Source organism: Silene latifolia, chromosome Y (genome assembly GCF_048544455.1).
Source record: "Silene latifolia isolate original U9 population chromosome Y, ASM4854445v1, whole genome shotgun sequence".
NCBI lineage: Eukaryota > Viridiplantae > Streptophyta > Magnoliopsida > Caryophyllales > Caryophyllaceae > Silene > Silene latifolia.
In genome coordinates this window covers 102,260,460-102,287,422 of record NC_133538.1, presented here as the reverse complement: position 1 = coordinate 102,287,422, position 26,963 = coordinate 102,260,460, and the positions used below count along the sequence as shown (strand labels likewise).

The window sequence follows — 26,963 nt, the reverse complement described above, 5'->3', positions numbered from 1 at the left end:
CACAATATAATAGCCAGAGTTATCAGCTCTTGTAGGCGATTACGGACCAAAACAAAATATAATATAATTCAGTTCACGTTGTGGCGTTCAAAGTTGTCAGTACAATCCACATGAAAAACAAAATATTATTATAAAACGATGAAGTTATAAATAGTATATGAAAAAGATAATGTATCAAATCCATAATCGACTACTAAAACCCAGGAACACGTTTAATTCCCATGGAAACAACGTGCCCTTCTTGTTTATCAAAATTCAACGGTTTAGTGAGAGGGTCCGCGATGTTATCATCCGTCGCAATCTTGTCAATTACTATCTCTTCTTGCTCCACGTAATCACGGATCAGGTGAGCTTTCCGATGTACATGTCTAGATTTGTTGCTAGACTTTGGCTCCTTAGCCTGGAAGATGGCACCTCTATTGTCACAATAGATGGTGATCGGGTCATTTGATCTAGGAACTATCGTAAGTCCTTGTAAGAATTAACGCACCCATATCGCTTCCTTAGCTGCTTCCGAAGCGGCATAGTACTCGAATTCAGTAGTAGAATCTGCTACAACACTCTGTTTGGAACTCTTCCAGCTGACCGCAGCACCATTAAGAGTGAAGACGAACCCGTACTGAGATTTTGAATCATCTCGATCCGTTTGGAAGCTAGCATCTGCGTAACCGATTGCGCATAGCTTAGTATCACCTCCATAAGTCAATACCTTATCCTTAGTCCTCCGTAGGTACTTGAGGATATTTTTAACAGCTATCCATTGTGTTTCACTTGGATTTGTTTGGTACCGACTCGTCATACTCAATGCATATGCCACGTCCGAACGTGTGCATATCATGGCATACGTGATTGATCATATTGCATATGCATAAGGAACACGAGTCATGCGCTCAATCCCTTCAGGTGTCGTGGGTGACTCAGACTTGCTCAACTGCATCCCAGATGTCATTGTAAGGTTCCCCTTCTTGGAGTTGGTCATGCCGAACTTCTCAAGAATCTTATCCAAATAAGACTCCTGACTAAGTGATAATGTCCGTCGTGATCTACCTCGGTAGATACGGATTCCCAAAATGCGTTGTGCCTCACCCAGATCTTTCATCTGGAAATGATTCTTCAACAATTCATTAACCGAAGATAGGAGAGGAATGTCATTCCCAATCAGGAGTATGTCATCGACATACAATATCAAGAATACAATCTTGCTCCCACTCGACTTGATATATAAGCATGGTTCTTCGACCGATCGAGTGAAACCATACTATTTTATCATCTGGTCGAAACGATGATTCCAACGCCGAGAAGCTTGCTTAAGTCCATAAATGGGGCGCTTAAGCTTGCATACTTTCTTAGGATGTTCAGGATCTATGAAACCTTCGGGTTGCACCATGTACAACTCTTACTCCAAATAACCGTTTAAGAAGGCGGTTTTCACATCCATTTGCCAAATTTCATAATCATGAAAAGCGGAAATCGCTAAGATTATCCGAATGGAACATAGCATGACTACAGGTGCAAAAATCTCATCATAATGAAATCCGTGCACTTGAGTGAAACCTTTTGCCACTAGTCGTGCCTTATAGGTATCTGGTTGCGCGTCTACAGAACGCTTTATTTTGTAAAGCCATTTGCACTGTAGAGGTTTTACCTTATTAGGTAAATCAACTAGATCTCATACGTCATTCTCATACATGGAGTCCATCTCGGATTGCATGGCTTCGAGCCATAGCTTTGAGTCGGAACAGGCCATAGCACCTTTATAGGTAGCGGGTTCATTACTCTCTAGGAGTAAAACGCCATTCTCCTCGACCATCCCAATGTATCTGTCCGGAGGATGAGAGACTCTACCCGACCTCCTAGGTTCCTCAGGAATATTAACCATATCATTAGTTGGAGGAACAACTTCCTCCATCTGTTCCTCGGTTGTTGGTTCTGGAATCTCCGACAGCTCGAAGGTTCTATTACTCGTCTTGTTCTCAAGAAATTCTTTCTCTAAGAAAATCGCACTAGCCGCAACAAAAACTCGATGTTCGGTAGGCGAATAGAAGTAATGACCAAATGTTCCTTTTGGATAAGCTATAAAGTATGTCTTGACCGATTGCGGGCCGAGCTTATCCTCGTGTCTCCACTTGACATAAGCCTCGCAGCCCCAAACCCGAATAAAGGACAAGTTAGGGACCGTTCCCTTCCACATTTCATATGGAGTCTTGTCGACTGACTTTAGTCGGACTTGGTTAAGTATAAGAAAGCGGTGACAAAAGAGCAAAACCCCATAATGAATCAGGCACTACCGTGTGACTCATCATGGATCGAACCATATCAAGTAAGGTTCGATTTCTCCGTTCGGACACACCATTTAATTGAGGTGTTCCAGGTGGAGTTAACTTTAGAACGATTCCACAGTCTTTAAGGTGTTGATCAAACTCATTTGAAAGATATTCGCCACCCCGATCTGAACGGAGTGCTTTAACCTTTCTAACCAGTTGGTTCTCAACCCTGTTCTGGTATTCCTTGAATTTCTCAAAGGACTCACTTTTATGCTTCATTAAGTAGACATATCCGTATCTACTCAAATCGTCCGCGAAAGTGATAAAATATCTATAGCCATCTCTAGCGGTAATTGACATAGGTCCACAAACATCAGTATGTATGAGTCCTAATAGGTCACTAGTGCGCATTCCAACACCTTTGAAGGAAATTCAAGTCATCTTGCCAATGAGACATGATTCACACGTGCCATATGTAGAAAAATCGAATGCGGGAATAGTCCCATTATCGACGAGTTTCTTCACGCGTTACTCATTTAAGTGTCCCATTCGACAATGCCATAGATAGGTTTGATCTTTGTCACCAACCTTTATTTTCTTATTATTCACGTGTAATACTTCCGTGGTTTGATCTAAGATGTAAATTCCATTCATGGAAACTGCTTTGCCATAAATCATTTCATTGAAAGTGAAAATACAGCTATTATCCTTTATTGAAAATGCAAAACCGTCGTTAGCAAGTACGGAATCAGAAATAATGTTCTTAAACAAACTGGGTACATAGTAACAGTTATTTAAAAATAACTCAAAACCACTAGGGAGTTGGATTACATATGTTCCCTTCGAGACAGCAGCAACTCGTGCTCCATTCCCGACTCGTAGGTCCACATCACCTTTTTCGAGAGGTATGATGTTCTTTAGGCCCTGCAAATGATTACACAGATCAGAACCACAACTAGTATCAAGTACCCAAGTTCCGAAACTTGCATGGTTAATCTCAATCATATGAATATAAGATGACATACCAATAGGAACGACGCGGCCTGCTTTGATGTCCTCACGGTAGACGGGACAGTTCCTCCTCCAATGTCCAGTCTTGTGACAATGGTGGCACTCAATGTCACCGCCCTTGCTCTTTGCCTTGCCATGTGAGCCACTAGTTTCACCGGGCCCACTCTTACCGTTTCCTGGCTTTTAAAACTTTGGCTTACCTACAGCTAGGTCGCCATGAGCCTTGCCCTTACCTTTACCCTTGTTGGAAATCGTGAGAACATCTTGCTTCATGCTCCCACTCAATTTCATATCCTTCTCGGTCTGTACGAGAAGGGAGTGTAGCTCATGAGGACGCTTTTTCAAGTCATTCATGTAGTAGTTCGCCCTGAAAAGGGCAAAACCATCATGAAGAGAATGAAGCATTCGGTCAATGACAATGCTCTCACTGATTTTGCAATCAAGTGCCTCCAGCTTCTTGACATTCTCAATCATGTGAAGAATGTGTGGGCTAACCGGTTGGCCCTTCTGGAGTTTCGCATCAAAGAAGCGACAGGTATGCTCATATGTAATGATTCTCGGTGCTTTTGAGAACTCATTAGTGAGCGTGGTGAAAATCTTGTTCGCACCTTGGGCAATGAAGCGTCTCTGCAAATTGGTTTCCATTGCAAATATGAGTACGTTCTTTATCGCACCCGCTTCCATAACGAAGTCACTATAAGCGACTGACTCATTGACTCCTGCATTGGGGCCTGGGTTTACCGGTATTGGCTCAGTTAAGTACCTGAGCTTACCGTCAGTAATGGCAGCATTCCGTAGTGCCGCCTCCCAGTCCGCAAAGTTGGACCCGTCGTTTTTCAGACGTGTGAACTGATTCATTTGGTCCATGAATATTTTCATCCAGGACTCGCGTCCAAGTGTGGCACTAGGCATTTGGATTGCGTTATTTCCAGACATTTTGTTGTAACAGTAAAATAAACGTGTTCTACACTGCGAAAAGAAGAATAAATAATAAGCATGTGCATCGATTTTAATTTAAGTCTAATAATCTAATGTCATAACGCGAAGACTCAAAACATTTATACAATTGACCTTCCTCAAGAATTATATAAATGATCTCAAGACTCAATTATCTGTAAATTGATAAGCTAACCTTTTAGGCAATTCTACCGTTAAACTTCTTGGTCGATAAATTTCTGTAAATTCTATCTTTAGTCCATCATAATCACGAGAAACTCTTCGGACTATAATGTTGAGATAAACTAAGTCAACACAAACTACTTACCCAACGTAGAAGGGGTCATATTATGCCTACCGACGAAGAAGGGATTCATAGTTGTTTGTCCTCATAAAGACTAATCTCAATTTCCGTTTTAGAGGAAGATCCCACCAACTTTATTTTAATTCATTTTAAGTGAACTAATATCTAGCATGCGTGAATGAATAAACTAAGATGATGGCTTAATAAACATGTGACTTCTGTATGTCTATGAAAACTAACATACAACCTATATGTGTCAATTTTCATGCATTTTAGTAGTAGGTGGTTTGGTTATAGGCGGAATATGATGCATAAACTATCATGTGAATGAATAGCAATATGAATGAAAACGTAAAACAATAAAAGTCCTAGTGTGGCCTATCCTATCAAAATCAACATTAAATACAAGTTTGGAATCCATCCTTGGACCCGAGAAGCTTGTCTCGATGTTCCATCTTGATCCATGTAGCGGGAGTGAGCTCCAATCTCCATCTTTAGTCTTCTTCGAAAATTACAATAAATAAATTTACATAATAAACCTATTTATTACATTGTAATTTCAAAACCCAAAACTAAAGGAAAAATAAAGGAGATTCGAGATCTCATAATTACATAAAAAATCATGTTTCCTTCATTACGAAAACATAATTTGACTAAGGCCACACTAAGTATTACAAATTACAACCGATTGCAAAAAAAATACGTAAATAAATTCATTCAACGATTCATTCAACAAAATGCATCAACTAAAAAAATTAAACATGCAAGACATAATTCTTTAATTATGTAGATTAATTTTCCAAACCACCTATTTAAAAACAAATTAAGTGACAATTCCTCAATTAATCACATTAATTTCATCTTAATTCATATTAAACTTGTAATATAAATTTAATCCATCAATATTTTAAACTGCTTTAAAATAATTAGGTATCTTAAAATTGTGAACCGTTTCACAACAATTAATCATACATTGTAAAGGTAATGTATAATTAATATTGGCAAAAACAAACAAAAAACAAAATCCCTTTTTTTTATATGTCTCGGCTAATCAAGGAAAAAAAACAAGTATTTTTTTTTTCCGGCAATAACAACAAAAAAAAAAAAAAAAAACAGCCCTTTTCTTATTTTGTACACGGTTTTATATGTAAAAACCGAAACAAGACAAATTTTTTTTTTATATCTGTCCTCTGTGAACAATAACCACGTGAATAGTAACAGGAAAAAAAAATTTCTTTTCTCGGATGCTTTTCAAATCGGCATAAACAAAAACAGCCGCAAAAAAAACTTTAATCGGTTTTTCAGGAGAAACCGAAAGAAAAAAAAACAGAAAATAATTTTTTTTAAGTAATACTATTCATCCGTGAACAGTAACGGAAACGGAAAAAAAAAAATTCCACGGCTAAAATAAAACCAGCCGATTATATTTTTTTTTTTTCTCGCAAACCCTAATTATTGTTTACAAACAATTTTATGAAAATTATCAAAATTAAAATTCGTGGCCATGGCTCTGATACCACTTGTGGGATTTATCTGTATGCATCCCCTTAATTTTAAGGATTATAACGAAATTTATAATGATGAAACTAGTCATAAAATAAATTGCATAAGCAAAATTGTAAAGGATTAAGAAATAACCTTCGGTCCTAGCAAAAACGGCCTAAGAACAATATCAAAGTTGATATTCGCCTATCAGTTGCACCCAAGACGATATGAGAAATGCCCTTTGATTATGCTAGAATCGATCGAAAAATTAACTAATTAATTTTTTAGGTTTTTGTGTTTTTCTTCTGATGAGATGAGAGGCAAGAGAATGAGTGAAAAAAATTAGGTTAAGAAAAATTCACTCCCCTTCCCCTTTAACCGTGTATGAGGAGGAGATTAGGGTAGAATTTTTCTTCCTAATATTCTCGGCCCATTTACCGAAATTAGGAGAGTTAATTTCTCTTTTTTTTTCGGTTATTCCAAAAATGTATAAAATGTGTAAATTGTCATCTAGTGAGGATCGAACCCATGACCTCTTGGTTTGAGTACCCTCACTATTACCACTATGACACATTCATCTTGTTGATATTAAATATAACCGATTACATTTAATTACAAATTAACAGATTAATTCGTCCAAGCTAACATTACATACATTTAATTAAATATAACTTATTATATTCAATTTACGAATTAACAGTTAATTTTCTCTCAACTAATATTATTTAATCTTCATTAAATAGATGTCTCATCAACACATTGACTAACTGTATAGTCATATAAGGCATCAATGTGATTATATTTCTTTAACCACATTTCTCAAACACATCCTATAGGTGTGACCTTTAGGGACCAGTTGATCACCGCCATCTGTATGATAATAACGTCAAACTTTATAGCAAGCCAACCGTTATTAGGTAATCGTTAATCAACTGATTAAAATACGAAGTATACCCTTGTGAACCTGTAAGAGATTTACAAATGTTATCACACTAATTTGTGGAGGACACAAGCTCCAACACTACTCATCGAAAATGATATTCCGATGTTGTCTTCCGTTAAGAAGTGGTTAGGTAACCACTTCCAAATGAAGGATTTAGGAGAGGCACAACACATATTAGGTATCCGGATCCATAGAGATAGATCCAAGAGGATATTGGCACTAAGTCAAGAATCTTAATCTTATGTTGATAAGATTCTTCGACGTTTCAGCATGGACAAATAAAAAAGGGGATTGGTACCTATGGTAACTGGGACAATATTGAGCAAGTCTCAATCGCCCTCTGAACCCCATGATGTTGAATGCATGAAGTTGAGCCCTTATGCTTCCATTGTTGGATCAATCATGTATGACATGATATGCACGCGTCCTGATGTCTCGTATGCCTTGAGCATGACGAGTAGATATCAAGGAAATCCAGGTGAGAGTCACTGGATAGCCTTCAAGAACATCCAAGTACTTGAGAAGAACTAAGGATTTCATCTTAGTGTTTGGAGGAGACACCGAGCTCCGTGTTAATGGTTACACGGACTCAAGTTTTCAAACGGATAGAGATGACATGAAATCACAAGCTGGTTTTTTTTTCATGCTCAATGGTGGTGTTATTAGCTGGAGAAGCTTCAAGGAAGCTGTGACTGCGGATTCAACAACGGAGGCTGAGTACATTGTAGCATCAGAAGCTGCCAAGGAAGCTGTATGGATCCGGCAATTCACAGAAGGTCTAAGAGTAGTACCTACCGCCAATGATCCCATCACTCTCTATTGTGATAATAGTGGGACGATCTTCCAAGCTAAAGAGCCAAATTCTAGTAATAGATCTAGACATGTACTTAGAAAATATCATGCAATTAGAGATTTTATTGAAAGAAAGGAAATTGCGATATGTAAGGTTGGGACGGATGATAACGTAGTTGATCCACTCACCAAGCCTTTATCGAAGGCTAAGCATGATGGACATGTTGCGTCCATGGGACTTAAACGCATGCCAGTTTTATGTTAGATTTTGATATGAAATAAAAGAGTTATTTTATTTGCTCATATGCATAATCACATTTGTCTTTTATTTTATTTTTCCATTACTTTGTCATATACAAAAGGGTTGTAGAGACAAGATTGAACCCCATTAAAGTGAACTAAATTGACATAGTAATCGCCTATAGTCACTTGTATGAGTTGACGTCTCGAAGTGACTAGAGTGTGATGCGATTGATGGCAAGTTCAAGTGCCATAGAGTCATATGAGAATGACTAGTCGATCACATAGGCAGACTGTTAGGAACACTTTGTCGGGCTAATGACCGCTTATAGAGTTCTGGCAAATTTATATAGCTTGGTCGTGGCGAGAGCTACTATAGCATTCTAATGAGTCGATTCCTTTGACTAAAGACTATTCGCCTAAGGTGGCACAGTTTCAGATTAACTTTGATTTATGTTACTACGACCTTCGTAAATGGGGTCAAATGGGCATGTTTTGGGTTATGATGGCTGTGGCTAGTCGAAGGGAATAAGTGCGATAGGAATTGTCCACCCCTTGTCAGGGTTATAACAATATCTCACGGCCACTCGAGGAGTAATGAACTGAAAATGCGTGGACACGCTCCGAAGGTATCTATGGTAGATAATTTCGGTCAATAAGTTATTCTCCAGATCGAGGAAACCACTCTCGATATGATCACTTGCAAGTACGACCTGAAAGACACCTTGCATTGAGTGGGAGATAGTAATAGGACAAGAAATTGGTGACGCACACTTGTCGAGGACAAGTGAGAGATTGTTGGAATATGTGTCCTCCGACAATAATGCGATCTCAACTGTCGATCATGATGATCACATATTTAAATCTCATTTTAAGAATAAATGTGGGATGTAATATTTTACAGTCAACTAGTCCACACATATCGGTAATGATTCGCTGACTAGAGTTTGACATTACTGTCGTGCGATGGTGGTGATCAGTTGATCCCCTTAGGTCATACCTATAGGAAAATTCTCTTAATTGATTATTTAATTAATCGTATGCCGATACGAGTTAATTAAATTGCTTAAAATTGACGGATGATTTTGTGAGTAAAGTGAACGTGTCTTATTGTAATTCGATTAAATTAGATACGGTCTAAGTAATCGAATTGTTTTATTACTTGGATAAAATTATTGTTTACGAAACAATTGAAATTGAAATTGAATGAATAATTTATTATAAATACAAGACGTTGTGATTTATAATTGATAAACCGTTTTGGTACAAGTAATTACGAATTACTAGTCGATTTTGTATATGACATATTTTATGAGTATGTTGATTTTTAATATGTTAAAAATACATTACAATTTCACATGTCAAGTAACATGTCACATATGTCACAATTGACAAATGACAAAAATAAAATGGACCTCCCATTTTATATATATATATATGTGCCGAAAAATGAAGGGTGTTTAAGAATTATATTGTGTTTTTATTTTAAGTGGAAAACATGATGATTAAAACCTAATAGTAGCCATGCAACCCTATTTTTCTTGGGAAGAAAATGAACCTCATGCATTGGCTCCCTCTACCACCCCTCCCACCGGTTTTCCACTATGAGAAACAAAATGGTTTTCTCTAATTATGATTCACTACTTTATCTAACATTTTCTAGTGTAAGAAAATAGGAATTTCTCTCTACAATTGTGAAAACATAGAGAAATAAAAATCTCTCAAAATTCTTCCTCTCTTGGCCGAAAATTACAAGAGAACAAAATTAATATTTTGTGTCATATTTTTAAGTAAGACTTGTATTATTTCTAGTACAAAATAATATTAGTTATTAAGAGGTTTCCTTGGGTATTCACTTTTGGGAGAGGTTCTATTTTGGACCTTTTGTTCATCCATTATTAGGAAAGCTCAAGAACTAACAAGAAGGTGATCTTATTGGTGCCCTAATTTCCGAAACCTCAATGTAAGATTGACGATTTCTTCTGTTATCTTGCTTTAGTGTGCATGCATAAGATCTAGGATTTATTTTATGACTAAATAAATTAGAACATATATGAATATGTAAATTCATGAGATTAATGAATCCAACAGAAACATTAGTAATCGATTTCATGTGATCAACAACTTAATAGGTTCAGTGAATGACTATGACTCTATCATAGTAATTCCACTTCCATCAACATGAACAACCTATTCAACTTTGTTGATGTACAACAGATATGAAAGATCTTATCCTCATAAGACTCTCAACTCTATGCCAATATTCTCTCACATAGATTCAAAATCTAAAATACTTTGCATCCCTTTCCAAGTCTCCAATCACTCTTTCAGAGAAGAGAGTAATGGTACATTATTCTCAATAAGTAATATGTTATCCACATATAAGACATGGATAAATGATTCTGGCTCCCACTTAACTTCATGTATACTCACGATTCTTCAATCATGTAAATGAAACCATTCACTAGTATCACATGAACGAAAAGTATAATCCTTTAATGCTTGCTTAAGACCATTCTAGGATCACTTAAGAAAGCAACGCATAATGTGTTAGGATTCTTAGATCTGCATCTAAGGTTTTGTGTTCCAAACACTCCCTTCTCTAAATTCACATTTTAGAAAAGCGTATTTTTAATATCATTTGCCATTCTTCATCAAAATGAAATGCGGAAATTTCTAACATAATTTATCTTGATCAACATCTTCATGTCAATCTTATGCATTTGAGTACTCTAAAGCTCTATTTACCTTTAAAGAGACCCTCGCTTTAAAGTAAATCTACACTTGAGTTACAATTTTTGGATTGTAATGCTATGGCTCGTATGTAACAAGGTCGATTTGGGACAAGGTCATAATACCATTAATTTCACAAAGCAACATTTTAACAACAAGACATGTGTGCTAAACTCCCACTGAGCTATACTCCCACTCTAAACTCTATAGTTCCATTACTTTCACAAAGTAACTCATTAACTATAAGACATGTTTGTGACGAACTAATCTACTCCCACTCTATCTCTTAGAGATACCTCTATCTTCTCAAGAGATAGTTTTGTGAGTTACAAACATATATATAGTGGAGTATTAGGAAGTTTACCAAGATTGACATGTTAGCACATAAAAATACTATCTCTATCATGGCAGTTTGATTCATGTCATTTGCATGTCTGATCCATGTGATTTGTTAAATAGACTCTCTATTTCAGGTATCTCATGGTTGACCATCCGTTTAGAATTACGTGTTCGTTTTGGTTTGTAAATTCCCAAAATTGAGTTAAATAACTCAAACCGACTCATTTTAGTTTGATATTATGGGTAGTGACACTTGGTCATAATCCATATTTAAATAAATCAAATTCATTACTTAGATCTTTGCCACTACGATCGAATCGTAATGCTTTAGTACTTTGTTCAATTGGTTCTCTACGTCATTTAGAAATTTCTCAAATGCTTCACTTTATATTTGATTAAGTAAATATACCTATATCTACTTAAATCATCGGAAAAAGTGACGAAGTAGTCATAAATTCCCTTGCGGTGATGCTCATTAGAACACATACATCGGCATGTATTAGTCCCAACAAATCACTTGCTCATGTCCCTTTACCACTAAAGGGAGTACAAATCATTTTGAAAAGGTGACAAGATTCGCATATTCCATATGATTGAGAATCAAATGGTTCATAAAATCTAGTCAACACTAGCTTTCAATGCGTTTCTCATTTATGTGACCTAATCGAAAAAGACAAATGTGCAAATTATTTGGATCACTAGTTATGAGTCTTTTGGATTGTATTATGAAGATATCTTTACTTGAGTTGGAAGTGTCTAAAACTTGTATATCATAAATATAAGTGACATGGCTCACAGCCATGTCTGTTTTCAACAAAATACAAATCCTTTCATGTCTAACATAGAAATGGACATAATGTTTTAGACAAAATGGGTACATAATCACCATTATGTTGATTACAACTCAAAGTTATTAGCTAAACAGGTACACAAGTCCCTCTTGAAGTGGCGGCTACCCTAGCTCCATTTCCTTTTTGGATATTTATATCACTCTTGTTTAGCTTTTCCATATTTCCAAGTCCCACTTGGAGTACAATTCCAACTTTGATATCTCCCAAATACTTGGGGCAATTTCACATCCAATGGCCCATGACATTACAATAATGACATGCCTCATATGATTGGACACCCTTCTTGGTCTTGGTTTTGGTTGTCCCACTATCTATTTCCAATTCATTATCAGGTTTGGGTTTCTCACCCATCTTTGCCTTTCCTTTAACAGTGCCAATACTCCTTTCATTTGCAAGGACACTCTTGCTAGAACTCCAACCCAATTTAATATTTCTCCTTGTTTCTTCAAACAAGGATGCCCATGGTTCACTGAGATTTTCTTCACAAGATTTTCTTACCAAAGTGGTGGGCATTAATATTGGAGTGGGTGGTGTGGAGGTGGTAAAGAAGCAAAAATTTCCATCCTGATCAATGCCAACGCGTAATTCTCTAATCGTATCATTGTCATACTCGGAGCATTTTTTATCGAATGATTGAAGCCATGAATCAATGGTGATTGGTGTAGGAGTATTAAATGAATTCATTGCATATAATTAACTACAAAAACGTAAATAAAGGAAATAATTAACATCTATCGTTTTAAAATTACTTGTAAACAAGTATTGCATTTATATAGCGACCTCTACCCAACTATTATAAATGATTCCGAGATCCAAATTCATTTTTATACGGGTACGGTGAGCCGAGTCATCCCTTATTAATATAACTCGGTGGATTAACCTCTTAATCGATTCTACTTCTAGAACTCTCGGTCGATAAAAATTACTCTAATTTTCATCTTTAGCCCGGAACACATGCGACTACGGTCACGAATACTTCCGTTGAGTTCAATCCAAATTTCGATGTAATAACATTTTATTACCCACTTACCCAACGTAACAATTTTAGTACCCTGGTGAGCCGAATCTACTTCCTTATGAAATTGGGATTCATGGTTTCTACTATTTGGTAAGGCTAATTCTCAATTAGTAATTTGCGAGAGGTCGTATCAATTTATTATCTATGACGTTTTAAGTGAACTAAAGCGGTGAACTACGATAATTGTAATTGACACGGTCGATGACTCGATATGATATGCATGTTGTTGTTATGGCGATTTGGCAATGCATGCAACATATTAAAAGAAATGCAAAGCAATAATAAAATTCCTAGTATGACCTTCCTAAAAAATAGAAAATCAAATAATCTATTACATATTCAGAAACCAACTCCTTTGGTCCCTTGAATCTTCAAGTGGCACGCCTCCCAAGAACTCCGTCTTTGTCGGAAGACCTTTCCAATTTGCACCAATTTGAAGTAATTCCATAATTACAAATAATAATAAAAATAAAAAACTATTCCTATTATACATTTGTAAAATGGAAAAACTAATAAAATGAAATAAAAGTGATACGAGATCACATTAAATTACAACCGAATCAATATTCCCTTTCATTACGGGTACTATCGATTAAAATTAAGGCCATACTAAGACAAAATTACATAATTAAAAATTATATAAATAAAAGACATTCAACAATTGAAATATGCAGCATTATAATATGTATCTATCATTCAAAATTATGTGCCAAATCGCCCTATTTAACTTATATCGTATATATAACCCGATTTTATGGAAATGCGTGATAACAACTTCTTAAAATCACAAATTAACACTTAAATCACATCTAAGCTCAAGTTAATCATCCTAACACTCTTAGGACTCAAAAATTAGTCATCACGCAATTTTTGACAATAATTCAGCTTGATTTAAGTTTTATGCTCATTTTTGACTTTAAAATCATAATATCCATACTCTTTAAAAAACCGAAAGATGGGTTACTGTTCCCAGAACAGTGAATTTCTCCCTATTTCACCCCTGGTTATATCATTTCTCCCCATTTTACCCTTGTTGTATATTTGTGGTGTTGTCGTTGCTTTTCTCTGTTTGTCATACCATTCCCCCCCCCCCCCACCCTCTCTCTCTCAATCTCTCTCTCTCTCTACCTTTCTCTCTGCGGATTTGTCTCCACTATTTTCATCTCCTTGCCGCAGTTTCGACTTCTGCTTTATTTTTTATTGAGATTTAGTGGATTTTTCCTTTTGTTTTGAACATTTGCATGTCGGGATGTAGTTTAAAATGTCGTATTTCTGGGTTTTTTAATTGCATTGCTTTAGCTGACGGTAATCACAATCACAATGAGGAGAGCCGCCGACGATGAACACCGACATTTGTGAGGTAGTGTGGGATTAATTACCTCCCTTGTATTTATTGTAATAATTTGAAATGAATTGATTATTTTCCATGTTGTTTCTTGTGTTTTTCTTCCTATTTTTCTATTTGCATGTGGGATACCCAAATTCTAATCGTGCTATTATTCCAGTTTCCAGTTTAAATTTCGGGGTGCTTTGCTTTTTTTTTTATGTGCACTCGCTTATGTTGAACGGGGTGTGTTGAAAGGTTGATCGGGGTGTATTGTGATTAGAGTTAATCTAATTTACCAATATTTGGTCCTTTTTTCCAGAAAATGCAGGGTTAAAAATGATGCATATCGAAGAGTGAAATTTTCGACAAGGGGACAATTGTTAGATAGGCGGTATAAGAGTTTGGACGTGAAGAAAAAGTATTCTGATATCGAGGCTAAGAAGGTTGGTGATTCACTCTTATTTGCAGTTAATTTTCCTTCTCTTCAACAGCCTTGAGAGTTCTTTTTGGCCTTTCACTAATGGAGACATAAATTATTGTACTGTAAAATCTTTTGTTGTTTAAATTTTGGGTTGAAATGATGTTATCTGAACTAGACGATTTTTAAAAAATGCGGATTTTTTATAGAAGATGGTGAAGGAGGCAGTATACTACGGTTTATTCGGTGTTAGGGTTGATGCTTCTATCATCTATCTATAATTTATATCTCTTTGAACTTTCTGGAAACGTTCATAGTGGGGGGAGCGCATTGAGAACGGAGGTCGGAGATCATCGGTACCACGATGGGGAACGTCGCCAATGATGAAAACTGCCACTCGTGAGGTAGTGTCGCCTTAATTACTTCCGCAAATCGCTCACCATTTCAACTATTAGGGTTTCGATTTGTTGAGCGTCTACTTTTCTGGTATTAAGTTCTTCTTCTCTTTCTCCCTTTTTTCTGGAAAATATGTCTTCTCCTTTTTCTAAATTAGGGTTTCGATTTCAAGTTCATTTGCAATTTAATCTTCAGTTCCTTCCTCTTACTCATTTATTAATATGTCTTCCCTTTTTTCTAGAATTAGGCTTTCGATTTCAACTTCATTTTCAATTTAATTCCCGTTATTTCTGCAATTCTGCTCATTTTAAGGCTACTGTTATTGATGATTTTCTAATGTTTCTGGATTTTGTTAGAGAACGATGTCAATTAGGGTTATTTAAGTGTTGTTAGGTCTATTGGTACATGACTATTTCTTCTCTTGCTAGATGGTGGAGTTCTTTCAAACATAATATTCTTTTAGTGAATAGTTCGTAGAATCTAATAGTCAATTCCATTATTACCTATTTTAAAAATGTGAACCGAAGGTGAAATACGTGTTTCATGGATAAATGTTTATACAAATGTTTTAGAAGTATGATAACTACCCAAGTTATACGGTATTGAAACTACTGTTGATTGTTTCACTAACAGTAATCTACTAGTCATTGTTTCATGGATAAATGTTTGGAATGAAATAGTCGATAATTTGTTGTGACATTTGTTCATATCTATTTGTTTTAATGATTTTTGGCTGACAAATTAAATACGCTTCGCTTCTCTCATACATTACAGCTGCAACATCGAGTACAACATTTTACCGGCCTTGTGAAGTCAGCACCAGTTCAACGATCCAGAGTCAAGGTCATATATATCTTTTCAGACTTTTGTCTGATTTGCAGTTTTATGTTTGCAATGTGTAAGTGATACAATACTGATGAATTGATGAAATATAACCGAATATGAGTGCTGAAGTGATTGACAAGAATCCACTTTAACATATGGGCATTGTAGCTAATTATGAAAGAATACGAGAATATTCTGTGGCAGTTGTGGTATGTTCTTGAACTTTCTCCATTTACTTGTTTCTTATTTACTTTTCTCTTTAATTTCACTTCTAGAAATTATTGTGTGCATCAATTAATTATGAATGGGAAATTTTTTGCTCAACTAATGAAAATTGAATTCGACGTATTTGGTGTGTTGTGGCAATTGGGTTGCTATATTGCAAAATTTCTAGAATTTGGTTTTCAGATAGTGTTACATGTATGATCTAGCATCAATTAGTTGGGTGAGATAGCTTTCTTAGAATTCTAATTTTTTTAGAGGAAATGGTTTTTCAAGGCAGGGTATTGGTGGAGTATGAAGTGTTGCCGATGAGATGCTTATTAGTTATTAGATGCTGCATTGGTCGCTTTTGCTTTATGATTACGACACAGTGGAGTTGGCTTACATGAATAGGTTGTTTTTCCGTTCAGAGCAGGTTTGTCTCATATTATCTGTTTCATTTGTACTCTATATAAATTCTCCTCTTTAGCTTACTTTGAATTGGGTCTTTGTAGTATCATTTCAGTAACTTGGAGCCTATGGGATGTCTTAATTTTTATTTGATTACGACTGAATCACACAGTGCTGTTTTGAAAAATATATATAGGCCTGTTGTCATTTCACATTTGGGTGGTGGATTTTCAATTACAGGTTGGTATGCCAAAGACTGATGCTGCTTTTCAGATTCTATCAAATATAAATCCTGATGTTGTACTTGCGGTGAGTATACTACATATATATTATACAATTGGTGTTATGCATCTCTCACTTCTGTTTTCTCTGTATTGCTTTGCTGATTGAGTTGTCAGATCTGTCCTTTCAATGTTAGATCAGTTTCTAAACTGTTAATGCAAGGGGCGAGGTTAAAAACACAAGACCTAATCAATTTTCCTTGAGAAGTAGTAGTTTGACCAGCTGAAATATGGAACTAAGAGGGTGGGGTTAATGCGACAAGGAACTATTCAATTTCCTTAAGAAATAGTTTGACCAACTGAAATCGGAAACTGAGCAATGAAAAGCGACATTCACTAAAGGATGCTACAAGTCATGCTCAATTACTCATGGTGGTTAGATTATTATGTTAAAGGGTGTATATAAAACATAGTTGCTTGACAAACACCTTGGTTGATTATTGAGGTGGATTGCTTCTTTATACTTGTGAAATTTTGGAGAAAGCCAGCTTTAAACTGAGCCTATTTTAATGTGATTGCAGTTGTTGAGGATAACGGAGATCGAGCAAGTAAGGGTATCACCGTGGATTGTTTCGGAAACCAGAACTCCTTCCAGTGTATGTTGTCTCGTTTTCTGTTTATTTTGATGATTTGGAATTGTGGGTTTTATTCGCGCTTGTTTTGAGGAATTTAGACCTGATTTTGATTTGTTGGTTCAAGGTTTGATTTTTAAGATTGTATTTTTTTGGGTTTGCTTTTGTAGTTATACCATGATCAATGAAGCATCAAATATAGTCTCTCCGTTTCTTAGGGAGTGCCCCCTTTGGTTAAAATAGTCCTTCTAAATCTTAGAAAGTGGGGCAACTCCAAAGAAACGGAGGTATTATAGTTCAAGTTATGAATGTCTTGAATTGAATCGTGTGAGGTGCTGCGTTTTATGTCTCTGATTTAGTAGTCGCGATGATTGACAACAGTTCTCATTTGTGATTTTCTTGTTTACTGAGTCGAGTTTTCCTTTCCTTACTTCAAGTTGCAGTTATTGATCTCAAAACAACACAAGTTTGAAGATAGGGTTTGAGTCTGTACTTTTCAGTAGTTCGATATTTTTATGGGTCATAGTTTCTTAGGTAGATTTATCATATTGGTAGTAGATGTAAATGCAGATAATGAGTTTTATTTGATGTTCTTATTTCTTGACACATTACGCTTTTCCGTGCTACCTTTAGGCCAATATCTAAGTTTTGATATCTCCACTCCTTTTCAATTGTCCCATTCCCTCCGTCCATTACTCATTTGTGTCAATTCCTTTTTCACCATCCTATTCCCAATTCATTTTAGCCACGCATATCCCATCTGTCTCATTCACCTACAAGCATAATATAATTTGTGGATTTTATGTAGCAAGATGAGTAATGTGTGGTTGTCTCAGAGGATATGTATATGGGAAAGTGAGGGAGAAGCGAGAGATATTAAGTGTGATACTTTTTTTTTTTGCTAAAATGTAAGCTTTTCCATTAATAATCGCAAATTACATCACATCTTTTTTGAGTACAAAAGTCACATATTTGAGTGCAAATATTACACTAATTGCACCTTAGACAACCAGATTACATCTTTTTGAGAGATACAACCTGGTTTACAACAACTAAAGCGACTTCTAATTACCTCTTGGACATGACTTGCAACAATGCTAGGTCTAGTGATACATAGGTGTAGCCTCGCTTCATTTCGCTGCATCCAAATAAAGTACCAACAGGCTATAACAGCAGCAATAGTGACACTCTTCCGTAGCTTAATCCATCTTCTGCGGGCAAAAGTGAGTAGGCAACCATCAGCTCTAATGTCAGTACCCAACAAGTTTCCTACAATATATAACAGCTCTTGAGTGAATTGGCAGCTTGTAAACAAATGTTGGTGTGTTTCAGAATGCATCTGACAGATGCAACAGAAGTCATCCACACAAACACCATACTGTACCAGCTTATCTTTCAACTTCAAAGCCTGATGAGAAATAATCCAGGCAATGAAGGTATGCTTTGGGACTGCTACAGAACACCATAATGCCCTGTACCAATCCACCTGGTCCCTCTTCAACCTTAATCATTGATAACAGCTCTTCATTGTGTACATCCCTGAATTCAGACACCACTGACCCTCAACAAATCCACCACTTATAGTGTCCTTGACACTACAAATTTTCCTCCAGTACCAACCACAATCTGAAGGAGGATTATACTGAAGCCAAGATGAGTCTTTTAAATACACAGGTTCACCCATTGTACCCAAAGCCTATCAGGCTGCACAGCAATCCACCAAACTAATTTGCCCACCAAAGAAATATTCCAAACCTGAGATTGTTTGAGACTAAGTCCCCTCTCCTGTTTTGGAACACACACCTTATGCCAAGCAACAGAACGAGATTTACCATATTCAAAATTGCCTTCTCAAAGAAAATTTCTACAAATATCATCCACTCTCTTAAGAACACTTTTTGGAAGGACAAACATAGCAGCCCAATAACTATGCATTGTAGATAGAATAGAGGAAACTAAGATAAGTCTTCCAACATAGGAAAGATGCTTAGCTCCTAAACTTTTAATCCTGGCCACAATCTTATCAATCAACAAAGCACAGTCTTTCTTCATAAGCCTACCTGTTGTGATGGGCACCCCAAGATATTTAAAAGGCAGAGTGCCTTCTATAAACCCAGAGATGGACAAGATATCTTTCTTGAGCTGTTCATTAACACCATTGAAGTACACACTAGACTTATGAGCATTCATCTTAAGTCCAGAAGCTTCAGAGAAAGCAGAATAGGCCCTCAACAAGAGCATTATAGAGTGTGCATTCCCTTTACAAAATAATAATAAGTCGTCAGCAAACATTAAATGTGTCAACTTAAGTGGTTTGCAAAGGGGATGATACTGAAAAGGCATTTTCTCTGTAGCACACTTCAATATTCTACTTAGGTACTCAATACTCAAAGTAAATAATAGAGGTGACATGGGATCCCCCTGTCTAAGGCCCCTCTTACCAGGAAAGAACCCAAAATTTTCCCCATTTAAGGATATAGAAAAGGTAGCACTTGTCACACACTCCATTACCAAATCTCTGAAATGATTAGGGAAGTTAAAAGCAGTCAACAGATTTCATAAAAAATCCCAACTCACAGAGTTATAGGCCTTCATTAAATCCATCTTAAACATACAACGTGGGGAACAAGCTTGTCTGTTATATAATCTAACAAGATCTTCGCACACCAAAATGTTTTCAATTATACTCCTACCCTTGATGAAGCCCCCTTGGTTCAGACTAATGATCTCAGGTAGCACCTCAGCCAGCCTATTACAAATTAACTTAGAAATACACTTGTAGAGTACATTGCAACAAGCAATAGGATGAAACTGAGTGACATGGGTAGGAACCTTATAGTTTGGAATAAGTGTAAGAACAGTGGTATTCAATTTCCTGAGAAGCTTACCAGATCTAAACACATCTTTAACAGCTTGACATACCTCATCACCAATAATACTCAAAGAATCTTTATAAAAAGCACTATAGTAGCCATCAGGTCCAGGGGTTTTATGTTCAAGAATAGAGAAAATAGTTGCCTTAATTTCTGCATTAGTGATAGGCTTGAGTAGCACAGAACAGTGAGCAACATTGCAAATAGCACCCTTCCTTATAATTTTAACATTAACTTTAGGAGTAGACACTGACTCCCCTAATAAGCTTTTATAATATTGTAGGAAAGCCTCTTGAATATGCTGAGGGTCATCATGCTCCACTCCATTTATATCTTTAATAGCCAGTACTTGATTTCTGAAAAAATGACTTTTGTTGACACCATGAAAATATGTAGAATTACTATCACCATCTTTGATCCAACTGGCCTTAGCTTTCTGTCTAAGAAACTGAGCACAAGCATCCTTCAAATCTTTATACTCCTTAATGGAATTCTTTTCTTTTTCAATCCAATCCTTATCTCCTAGATGAAGAACAATTTGATTTTGAATATACTCCAGGTTCTTCAAAGCCATCAAGGAACTATTTTCTATATCACAGAAATGCTCTTTGTTATAATTTCTAAAAATTTTCTTGAGGGGTTTGAGTTTATATACCAAGCAAAACATTTGTGTGCCTTGATAATGTATATTCCACCAACCACTTAGGGTAGTAAGATAAAAAGAAGCCTTCCCCCACATATTATAGTATTTAAAAGGCTTCTTATGATGGGCAAGCTGATTTTTAATCTTGATGATGCAAGGAGTATGGTCAAAATCTCCTTCAGGCAAAAAATGAGCATACATCTCCTTCCATATCCATACTCCATTCTCTATTAATAAGAGCTCTATCCAGCCTACTATACACCCTAGTAGCAACATCTTGCTTGTTGTTCCAAGTGAACAAAGACCCCATGGCAGGGCTATCAAATAATTCACACTTGTCCACACAAGCAAATAAATCATCTATTTCAGCATCTGTACTACTACCACCCAGTTTTTCAGAATGTGCCAAGACTGTATTGAAGTCCCCACACACCAGCCATGGTGTGCGATATTGTTAATGTGGCGTGTTGAATATGATGTTAGGAAGGTTTAGTTGTGGATTGAGTTAATTTTAAGCTAATTATATGGTTATAGTTATTAAACAATTTGATTAATCTAATGCTTATTCAACTTTGTCTTATTTTCGAGTATCTGGCTGGCAGCTTATAATTATCTTTTACTTCTAACTTTAATTATGGTCGTTTTCAAGTTTAAGTAGATTCACAAATCAAGCACTGATAAATTAATGTTATGGTGTTGTTATTATCAATGGTCATATCATTATTCTCGCTTTTAAAATTGGGCCGACATTAACAGTAATTACATTGTTTATCTACTGGGTAACAGTAGTTACTGTGTATGCTCTGACGATCTTACACTGTGAGACATACCCTTTATATGAAAAACACCCATCTATTAATAGCGAGAATAATTTTCTTTCATAAAAGTACCGTCATACATGTCAGATCGTGTTTCACTGAGTAAAACTTTAATTAGGATTGTGTGGGATCATCAGTCTATGCTCTATGAGCTTTTTTTAGCTGATTAAGTATTCAGTTATTCTTCTACTCTTCGATAAACAGTCACATAATAACACATATTAATTTAATGGGAAACCAAAGTATTTGACCAAGGCATCGTGACTACTGTATTGTGTTGATTAATTTCTCATATAAGTACTCTGTTATGATGTGCCTTAGGAAATCTAAAGTTAGATTTTAACTCCATGTTCTGCGTTACGCTCAAATAATGATTTCCAACGTTTAATACTCATATTTTCTGATGTGAATTTCACTGTGTTCTATGTCCACTTGCTCACTTGCGTAAAACTTACCCAAAATAGAAATAGATAATAATTGAGCAATACACCCCAAAAGAGAAATAGATAACAATTGACCGGAATGGAGGTCGTAAGTCACAAATGTGGCATTAAGATTTAAAGGGAAGTGGATTCGAATACGAGATTTATTATCTACAATACTTATTTTGGGAAAAGAATTAGCAGATACATCTGCTGTTGACTCACAATAGCAAAGATTCTCATTTATGAGGCTTGCAACATTGGTTTGTAAGCCCGTGCATCCGGGCCGGGAAAGCTGGATGCCCGATCTTTATTTCCCGAGCTCGTTTTACTGACGGGATTCATCACTACTTTAGCTACTTTAGCGGCTTTTCCAACGATTTGTTTAATCGATACAAACTGTGACCCGGATCTCGCCGATATTTCGATTCCGGCAAAAAGTTCTACCAAATTACAACTTCATTATCTTTCGTTTTTATAAAAAAAAATTCTTATTATTTTTTACTCTTTTTGTCCCATCTATGTTGTCCTCTAACTGACATTAGTGGTTGAATGTAGAGAACTTTGGGCAATATTTTCGTACAAAGATTTAATGACTACAACATTTTTGAATTATAATATGAACAACGGGCACGTGCTTAAAAGAGGCATGCCTGTGTCAGGCAAAGCATAAAAATTCATAGGTGAAGCTTATTAAACATAGGTGTATCCATCTCTTAGATGTACAGTTGTATAAGATAGCATATCACATTCTGTCATTTCAAAGAGAAGAGTGTTGGATATCAGTTTAAGAAAGGGATGGATATCAGTTAGGGTAAATGATTATTATTAAAGTTATTTCAACAAATAAACTAGATTACAACATGGATATTGGTCCTTGGAGTCATTTGTATCATTTACTTAGATCGGTTGTAAGTAGTATAACTGTTTGGACTTTATATTTAGTTTTAGTATTTCAAGTCATATTGATGTAAGTGAATTTGGAAAGATGTCATTTTGCAAGTGATGGAGTGTTTGGTAATGTGTGTTGGGGTTAACTAATTGGAGAGATCTACAACTAAATTGTCAGGTATTACTTCATTGCACTATGGATTCATGGTAGCTTAATAGTGTACACTTGGGATTTATTTTTAAAATTTTTTAGATTTTGTTTTGTCTGTGACGAATGGTTTGTATACTGCAGAATTTCTCTACTTCTCCTCATAATGGGGAAGGTAAGAGGAGGGGTAGGGGGAAGGAGAAGACAGAGATAGGGTTAGGGAGAGAGTCCTTGCTTGTTTTGTTAGGAGTAGCATGTGCTCGACTATTACTATACTTGACCTGATTGGCCTTCATCTGACTCTGATTCAATTGCAGGATATGGGGAAAGATATACCAAGCTCGATGCTTTTCATCATGAGGTTATGTGTAGGTGTATTGATATTCGAAAGGGCTTTAAGAAACCAGATTTAATAGCATTAATACTACTTAATCATGGTAGATGCAACTGCACTTCATCAAAAGTGTTAAATTGTTGAACCTCAATTAGCCACTAAAGGAAGTGAACTTCGTAATTATTTGTTAAGTTTGTGACATAAAAGTTGCCTGCTTTCCGAAAATAATATGCCACAAATTAACCAAATGACAGAAACACATAAAAGTAAATGGAGAAAGTAAAAAAGACTGACGTCTACTGTGACCCATCATTGACGATCCCCTTTTATCCTTGGCCCATAGAGACAAAAAAATGGAGGGCTTGGTGCTGTACTTTTAGGGTATAAGTTGCTTCTGCTCCATGGTACATGTGTAACATTTATTCCTACTGTCTAACCTTCTCTCTTATTCATCTGCTTAATTAATGAAATTTGAAGAGTACTCTCTTTTGGTGTGTGTATTGGCAACATGAAGTCATAACTCATAAACCAATGATCACGCCTGTTTATTTTATTATTTCTCACGGTATCATGGTATCTTTCATACTACAACTATTACGTATTAGATATGCTTTATGTGTGCTTGTTTAGTTGCGGACTCAATTTTTAAGTATTTTCTTTCTTGTTTGTCAATTTTCCTAATTCTTAATTTGATTTGTCATTCATGTCACTACCCAAAATTTGTAATAAATCAGGGTTCTACTACTGTGACTGAAAGCGCAACACAATGCTCTGCAGATGCTCAATCAGGACCCCGTCCTCTGTGTAAAGGTTGGTGTACTCAACTTTACTCTCTTGGCTTATACATAACTGAAGTGCATCTTCAATTTATGTAGTATGTACTACTCCCTTTCTCCTAATTATTTGTTTACCTTTGATTAAAATACCCCTCACAATTAATAAAAATGGTAAAACAAATGATTGGGATGAAGGGTGTAATTGTAACACTACGGATTTTTTTTGGTGACTACTCGACCGAGTAGTGCTGTTGTTATGAGTTGTTTTGGTTCTGCCGATGAATACTCGGCCGAGTATAGTGAATACTCGACCGAGTAGAGGATACTCGGCCGAGTATAACTTTACTCGACCGAGTATTCGGTCTCACGAGTATTATTTTGACGGTTTGATTAGGGAGCGTTTAAGATTTATTTTATATCCCGCGTCAGTTTTCCAAACATCATTTCTACTTCATCATTTTATGTTAACGCTAATCTCTCCCTAATCATCCCATTGCTTTGTTGTTTGCGAAACCGTCGGAGTCCTTACGTACAATTCCTCATCCTACTGTTGGTAAGTTTTATTATATGTTGTTTGTATTCGTTGGGGTTACTGTAATTACGGAATTGGGAATATGGGGGTTGTGCAATGTGTAATTGTGTGATATGATTATGGTATAGGAGAAAACTTCGTAGAGGAGCCTTTCTGAGTGTGCAAGTTCATTCCCACTGTTGATTTCTAAGGTAGGGTTTTCTACTCAGTTTACTGTTATTGTAAGACATGTTGTTGTGATTATTGTTATCTGTTGATCATCGGAGTATGGAGATTGTTGTGACGATGATGGTGTAAGGGTGTTGAGATGGCTGTGATATCTTGTGTTTGTGATTGTGGTGGAGTCACTTGCGGGAGTGGCTTCACACCCTAGTTCGCCCTCCGTGGAACCCGCCACTGGAGGGGATGTGCACATTAAGGGACAGGAATTGTTGTCGCTCGTTGAGGAGCTGGACTAGGTGGGATCAGCTGCGGTCACCCACTGGCGGCGAGGATTACCTGTTGCGATGGGTAATCTGGCAGGGCTACACACTTCAGTGTGTAGTCGGTTACTGTGTGAGAATAGAGTAATGGGAATTGGCGATAATCAGTGGATTTCTCCGTTTGTTTGTCCTAATGTTTGAGTAATACTGACCCCGTGTTGTTTGTGGAATCTACGGTGATCCATTCGGGGATGGTGAGCAGGCTTGACAGGTATTGCTAGTGTGAGCCTGGGAACTGTCTTGGGAGTATCGCCATCACCAGTCATAACATCACCGTCTGAGTCTAAGATTGGATTTCTTTTATTGTTAAACTTTGGAGATTGTATTTTGTTAAACCAGTATTTGGATTTGGGATGTTGTAAACTTTATGCTTTACAGTATTTTAATAAATGTGCTCAGTTCAGACGCTTTTGATATGTACTAACCTCGGGCAACCGAGATGGTAACACATTTTCATGGTAAGGTGGTCCTGGTAAGGCACATTGGTATGAGGGGGTGTTACAAAGTGGTATCAGAGCCGAAGATTCCGGCACCTAAACAAATGAATATAATGAACCTTGGGAGTCTAAATAAAATGAACCCGGGGAGAGTTGTTTGGAGCTACCGCAAAGACTCGGGAGACGTCCCGGAGTCGCAAATTGGCCCTCACCAACTCGAGCCGGTAACATGGGGAAGTGTGATGAGAGCTAGGTTTTGTATGTACATGTATGTGAAGATGCATGTTGGTAAAAGTTGATAGTTGAAAGTATGTGTGTTGAAGTTCCTAAATGTTGTGATGGGAGGAATGGTGGATGTGACGGGTTGTGAATGTTGGTCATGTTGGATTTAGCATATGTATGAATTGCATGCTGATATGATTCTAATGTGGCATTAAAGTTCTTGATATATGAATTGCATGCTGATGTGATTATAACATGGCATTTAAACTCGTAATATTATGCGTTTGCTGTGGGGAATAGTGAGCATGATAGGGGAACTTTATATTGTATACCTGTCTATTTTGTGACTCGGCCGAAGCGGGCGGTACTCGGACCGAGTAGGGAGCACTCGGCCGAGTAACCAAGAGCTCGACCGAGTATTGATTTGCAGTGAGTAGCAGTAGCTACTGTTTGTGACAACTCGACCGAGTAGTGGCTACTCGGCCGAGTGTTGTTTTACTCGACCGAGTGTTGTTTTTGAGTTTTTGAAGTTCGCTTCTGGAGTCGAAAGACTCGACCGAGTATCTAGGATACTCGAACGAGTAGTCGTTACTCGACCGAGTATGTTGGTATACTCGGCCGAGTGTTCTTTTGGCGGAGGTTACTACGTTTTGAGTTGTAGGCTTTTGTGTTTACGTTTCCGTGTTTCTTGTCAGTTCAGTATGCCGCCCAAAAGAACTCCCGCGCAGATCCAAGCTTCGGAGATGACTCTTGACGAGGTTGCTCGTATGATTGAGCAACAAGAGGCTCTCCTTGAAGCTCTAAAAAATGTGGGAAAGGGGAACGAGAAGTCGATGGATGCAACTCAACTCAGCATCATCATTGCTCGCTTCAACCCTCCCACATATGACGGGGTAGGTGAACCAAAGCTACTCGAGAAGTGGCACCGTGAGATTGACGCTCTCATGGAAATGGTTAAGTGCCCCGAGGACATGATTGTTGAGCAGGTAGTGTACTACCTAAGGGGTGAGGCTGCAGTTTGGTGGCAAAATGTCAAGG

At 36.8% G+C, this 26,963-nt stretch overlaps 2 protein-coding genes and 2 long non-coding RNA genes across 4 annotated transcripts; 3 read left to right on the top strand and 1 right to left on the bottom strand.

Annotated features, from left to right (window-relative positions):
• Positions 1-14,548: 14,548 nt before the first annotated feature.
• On the top strand, positions 14,549-16,111 carry LOC141626556 (uncharacterized). Its single transcript, XR_012536145.1, has 3 exons — positions 14,549-14,686; positions 14,979-15,065; positions 15,832-16,111. It is a non-coding gene; the product is annotated as an uncharacterized LOC141626556 (long non-coding RNA).
• A 278-nt stretch (positions 16,112-16,389) lies between these two features.
• On the top strand, positions 16,390-17,737 carry LOC141626402 (ubiquitin-like modifier-activating enzyme 5). Its single transcript, XM_074440237.1, has 3 exons — positions 16,390-16,519; positions 16,735-16,803; positions 17,297-17,737. The coding sequence occupies exons 1-3, from the start codon at positions 16,436-16,438 to the stop codon at positions 17,399-17,401; spliced, it is 258 nt and encodes an 85-aa protein (XP_074296338.1). The 5' UTR covers positions 16,390-16,435; the 3' UTR covers positions 17,402-17,737.
• Positions 17,738-18,072: 335 nt separating this feature from the next.
• On the bottom strand, positions 18,073-19,031 carry LOC141628627 (uncharacterized). The gene is made up of 3 exons (XM_074441739.1): positions 18,908-19,031; positions 18,420-18,799; positions 18,073-18,120 (listed from the first exon to the last, which is right to left on the bottom strand). Exons 1-3 carry the CDS (start codon positions 19,029-19,031, stop codon positions 18,073-18,075), a joined length of 552 nt encoding a protein of 183 aa, XP_074297840.1.
• A 4,278-nt stretch (positions 19,032-23,309) lies between these two features.
• Positions 23,310-24,289, top strand: LOC141634146 (uncharacterized). Its single transcript, XR_012538896.1, has 3 exons — positions 23,310-23,510; positions 23,822-23,880; positions 24,211-24,289. It is a non-coding gene; the product is annotated as an uncharacterized LOC141634146 (long non-coding RNA).
• The last annotated feature ends 2,674 nt before the right edge of the window (positions 24,290-26,963 follow it).

Bases quoted from the DNA above. Each gene is read 5' to 3' on its own strand.
- LOC141626402 (XM_074440237.1), top strand. From the start codon at position 16,436: ATGCTGCATTGGTCGCTTTTGCTTTATGATTACGACACAGTGGAGTTG. The intron at 16,520-16,734 runs GTTTGTCTCATA...TTTCAATTACAG, and splicing joins TGTTTTTCCGTTCAGAGCAG to GTTGGTATGCCAAAGACTGA. The intron at 16,804-17,296 runs GTGAGTATACTA...ATGTGATTGCAG, and splicing joins ATCCTGATGTTGTACTTGCG to TTGTTGAGGATAACGGAGAT.
- LOC141628627 (XM_074441739.1), bottom strand. From the start codon at position 19,031: ATGGGTGAACCTGTGTATTTAAAAGACTCATCTTGGCTTCAGTATAAT. The intron at 18,800-18,907 runs GTCAGTGGTGTC...GGTGTTCTGTAG, and splicing joins AAGTGGTGGATTTGTTGAGG to CAGTCCCAAAGCATACCTTC. The intron at 18,121-18,419 runs GTAATTAGAAGT...TTATGCTTGTAG, and splicing joins TTGCAAGTCATGTCCAAGAG to GTGAATGAGACAGATGGGAT.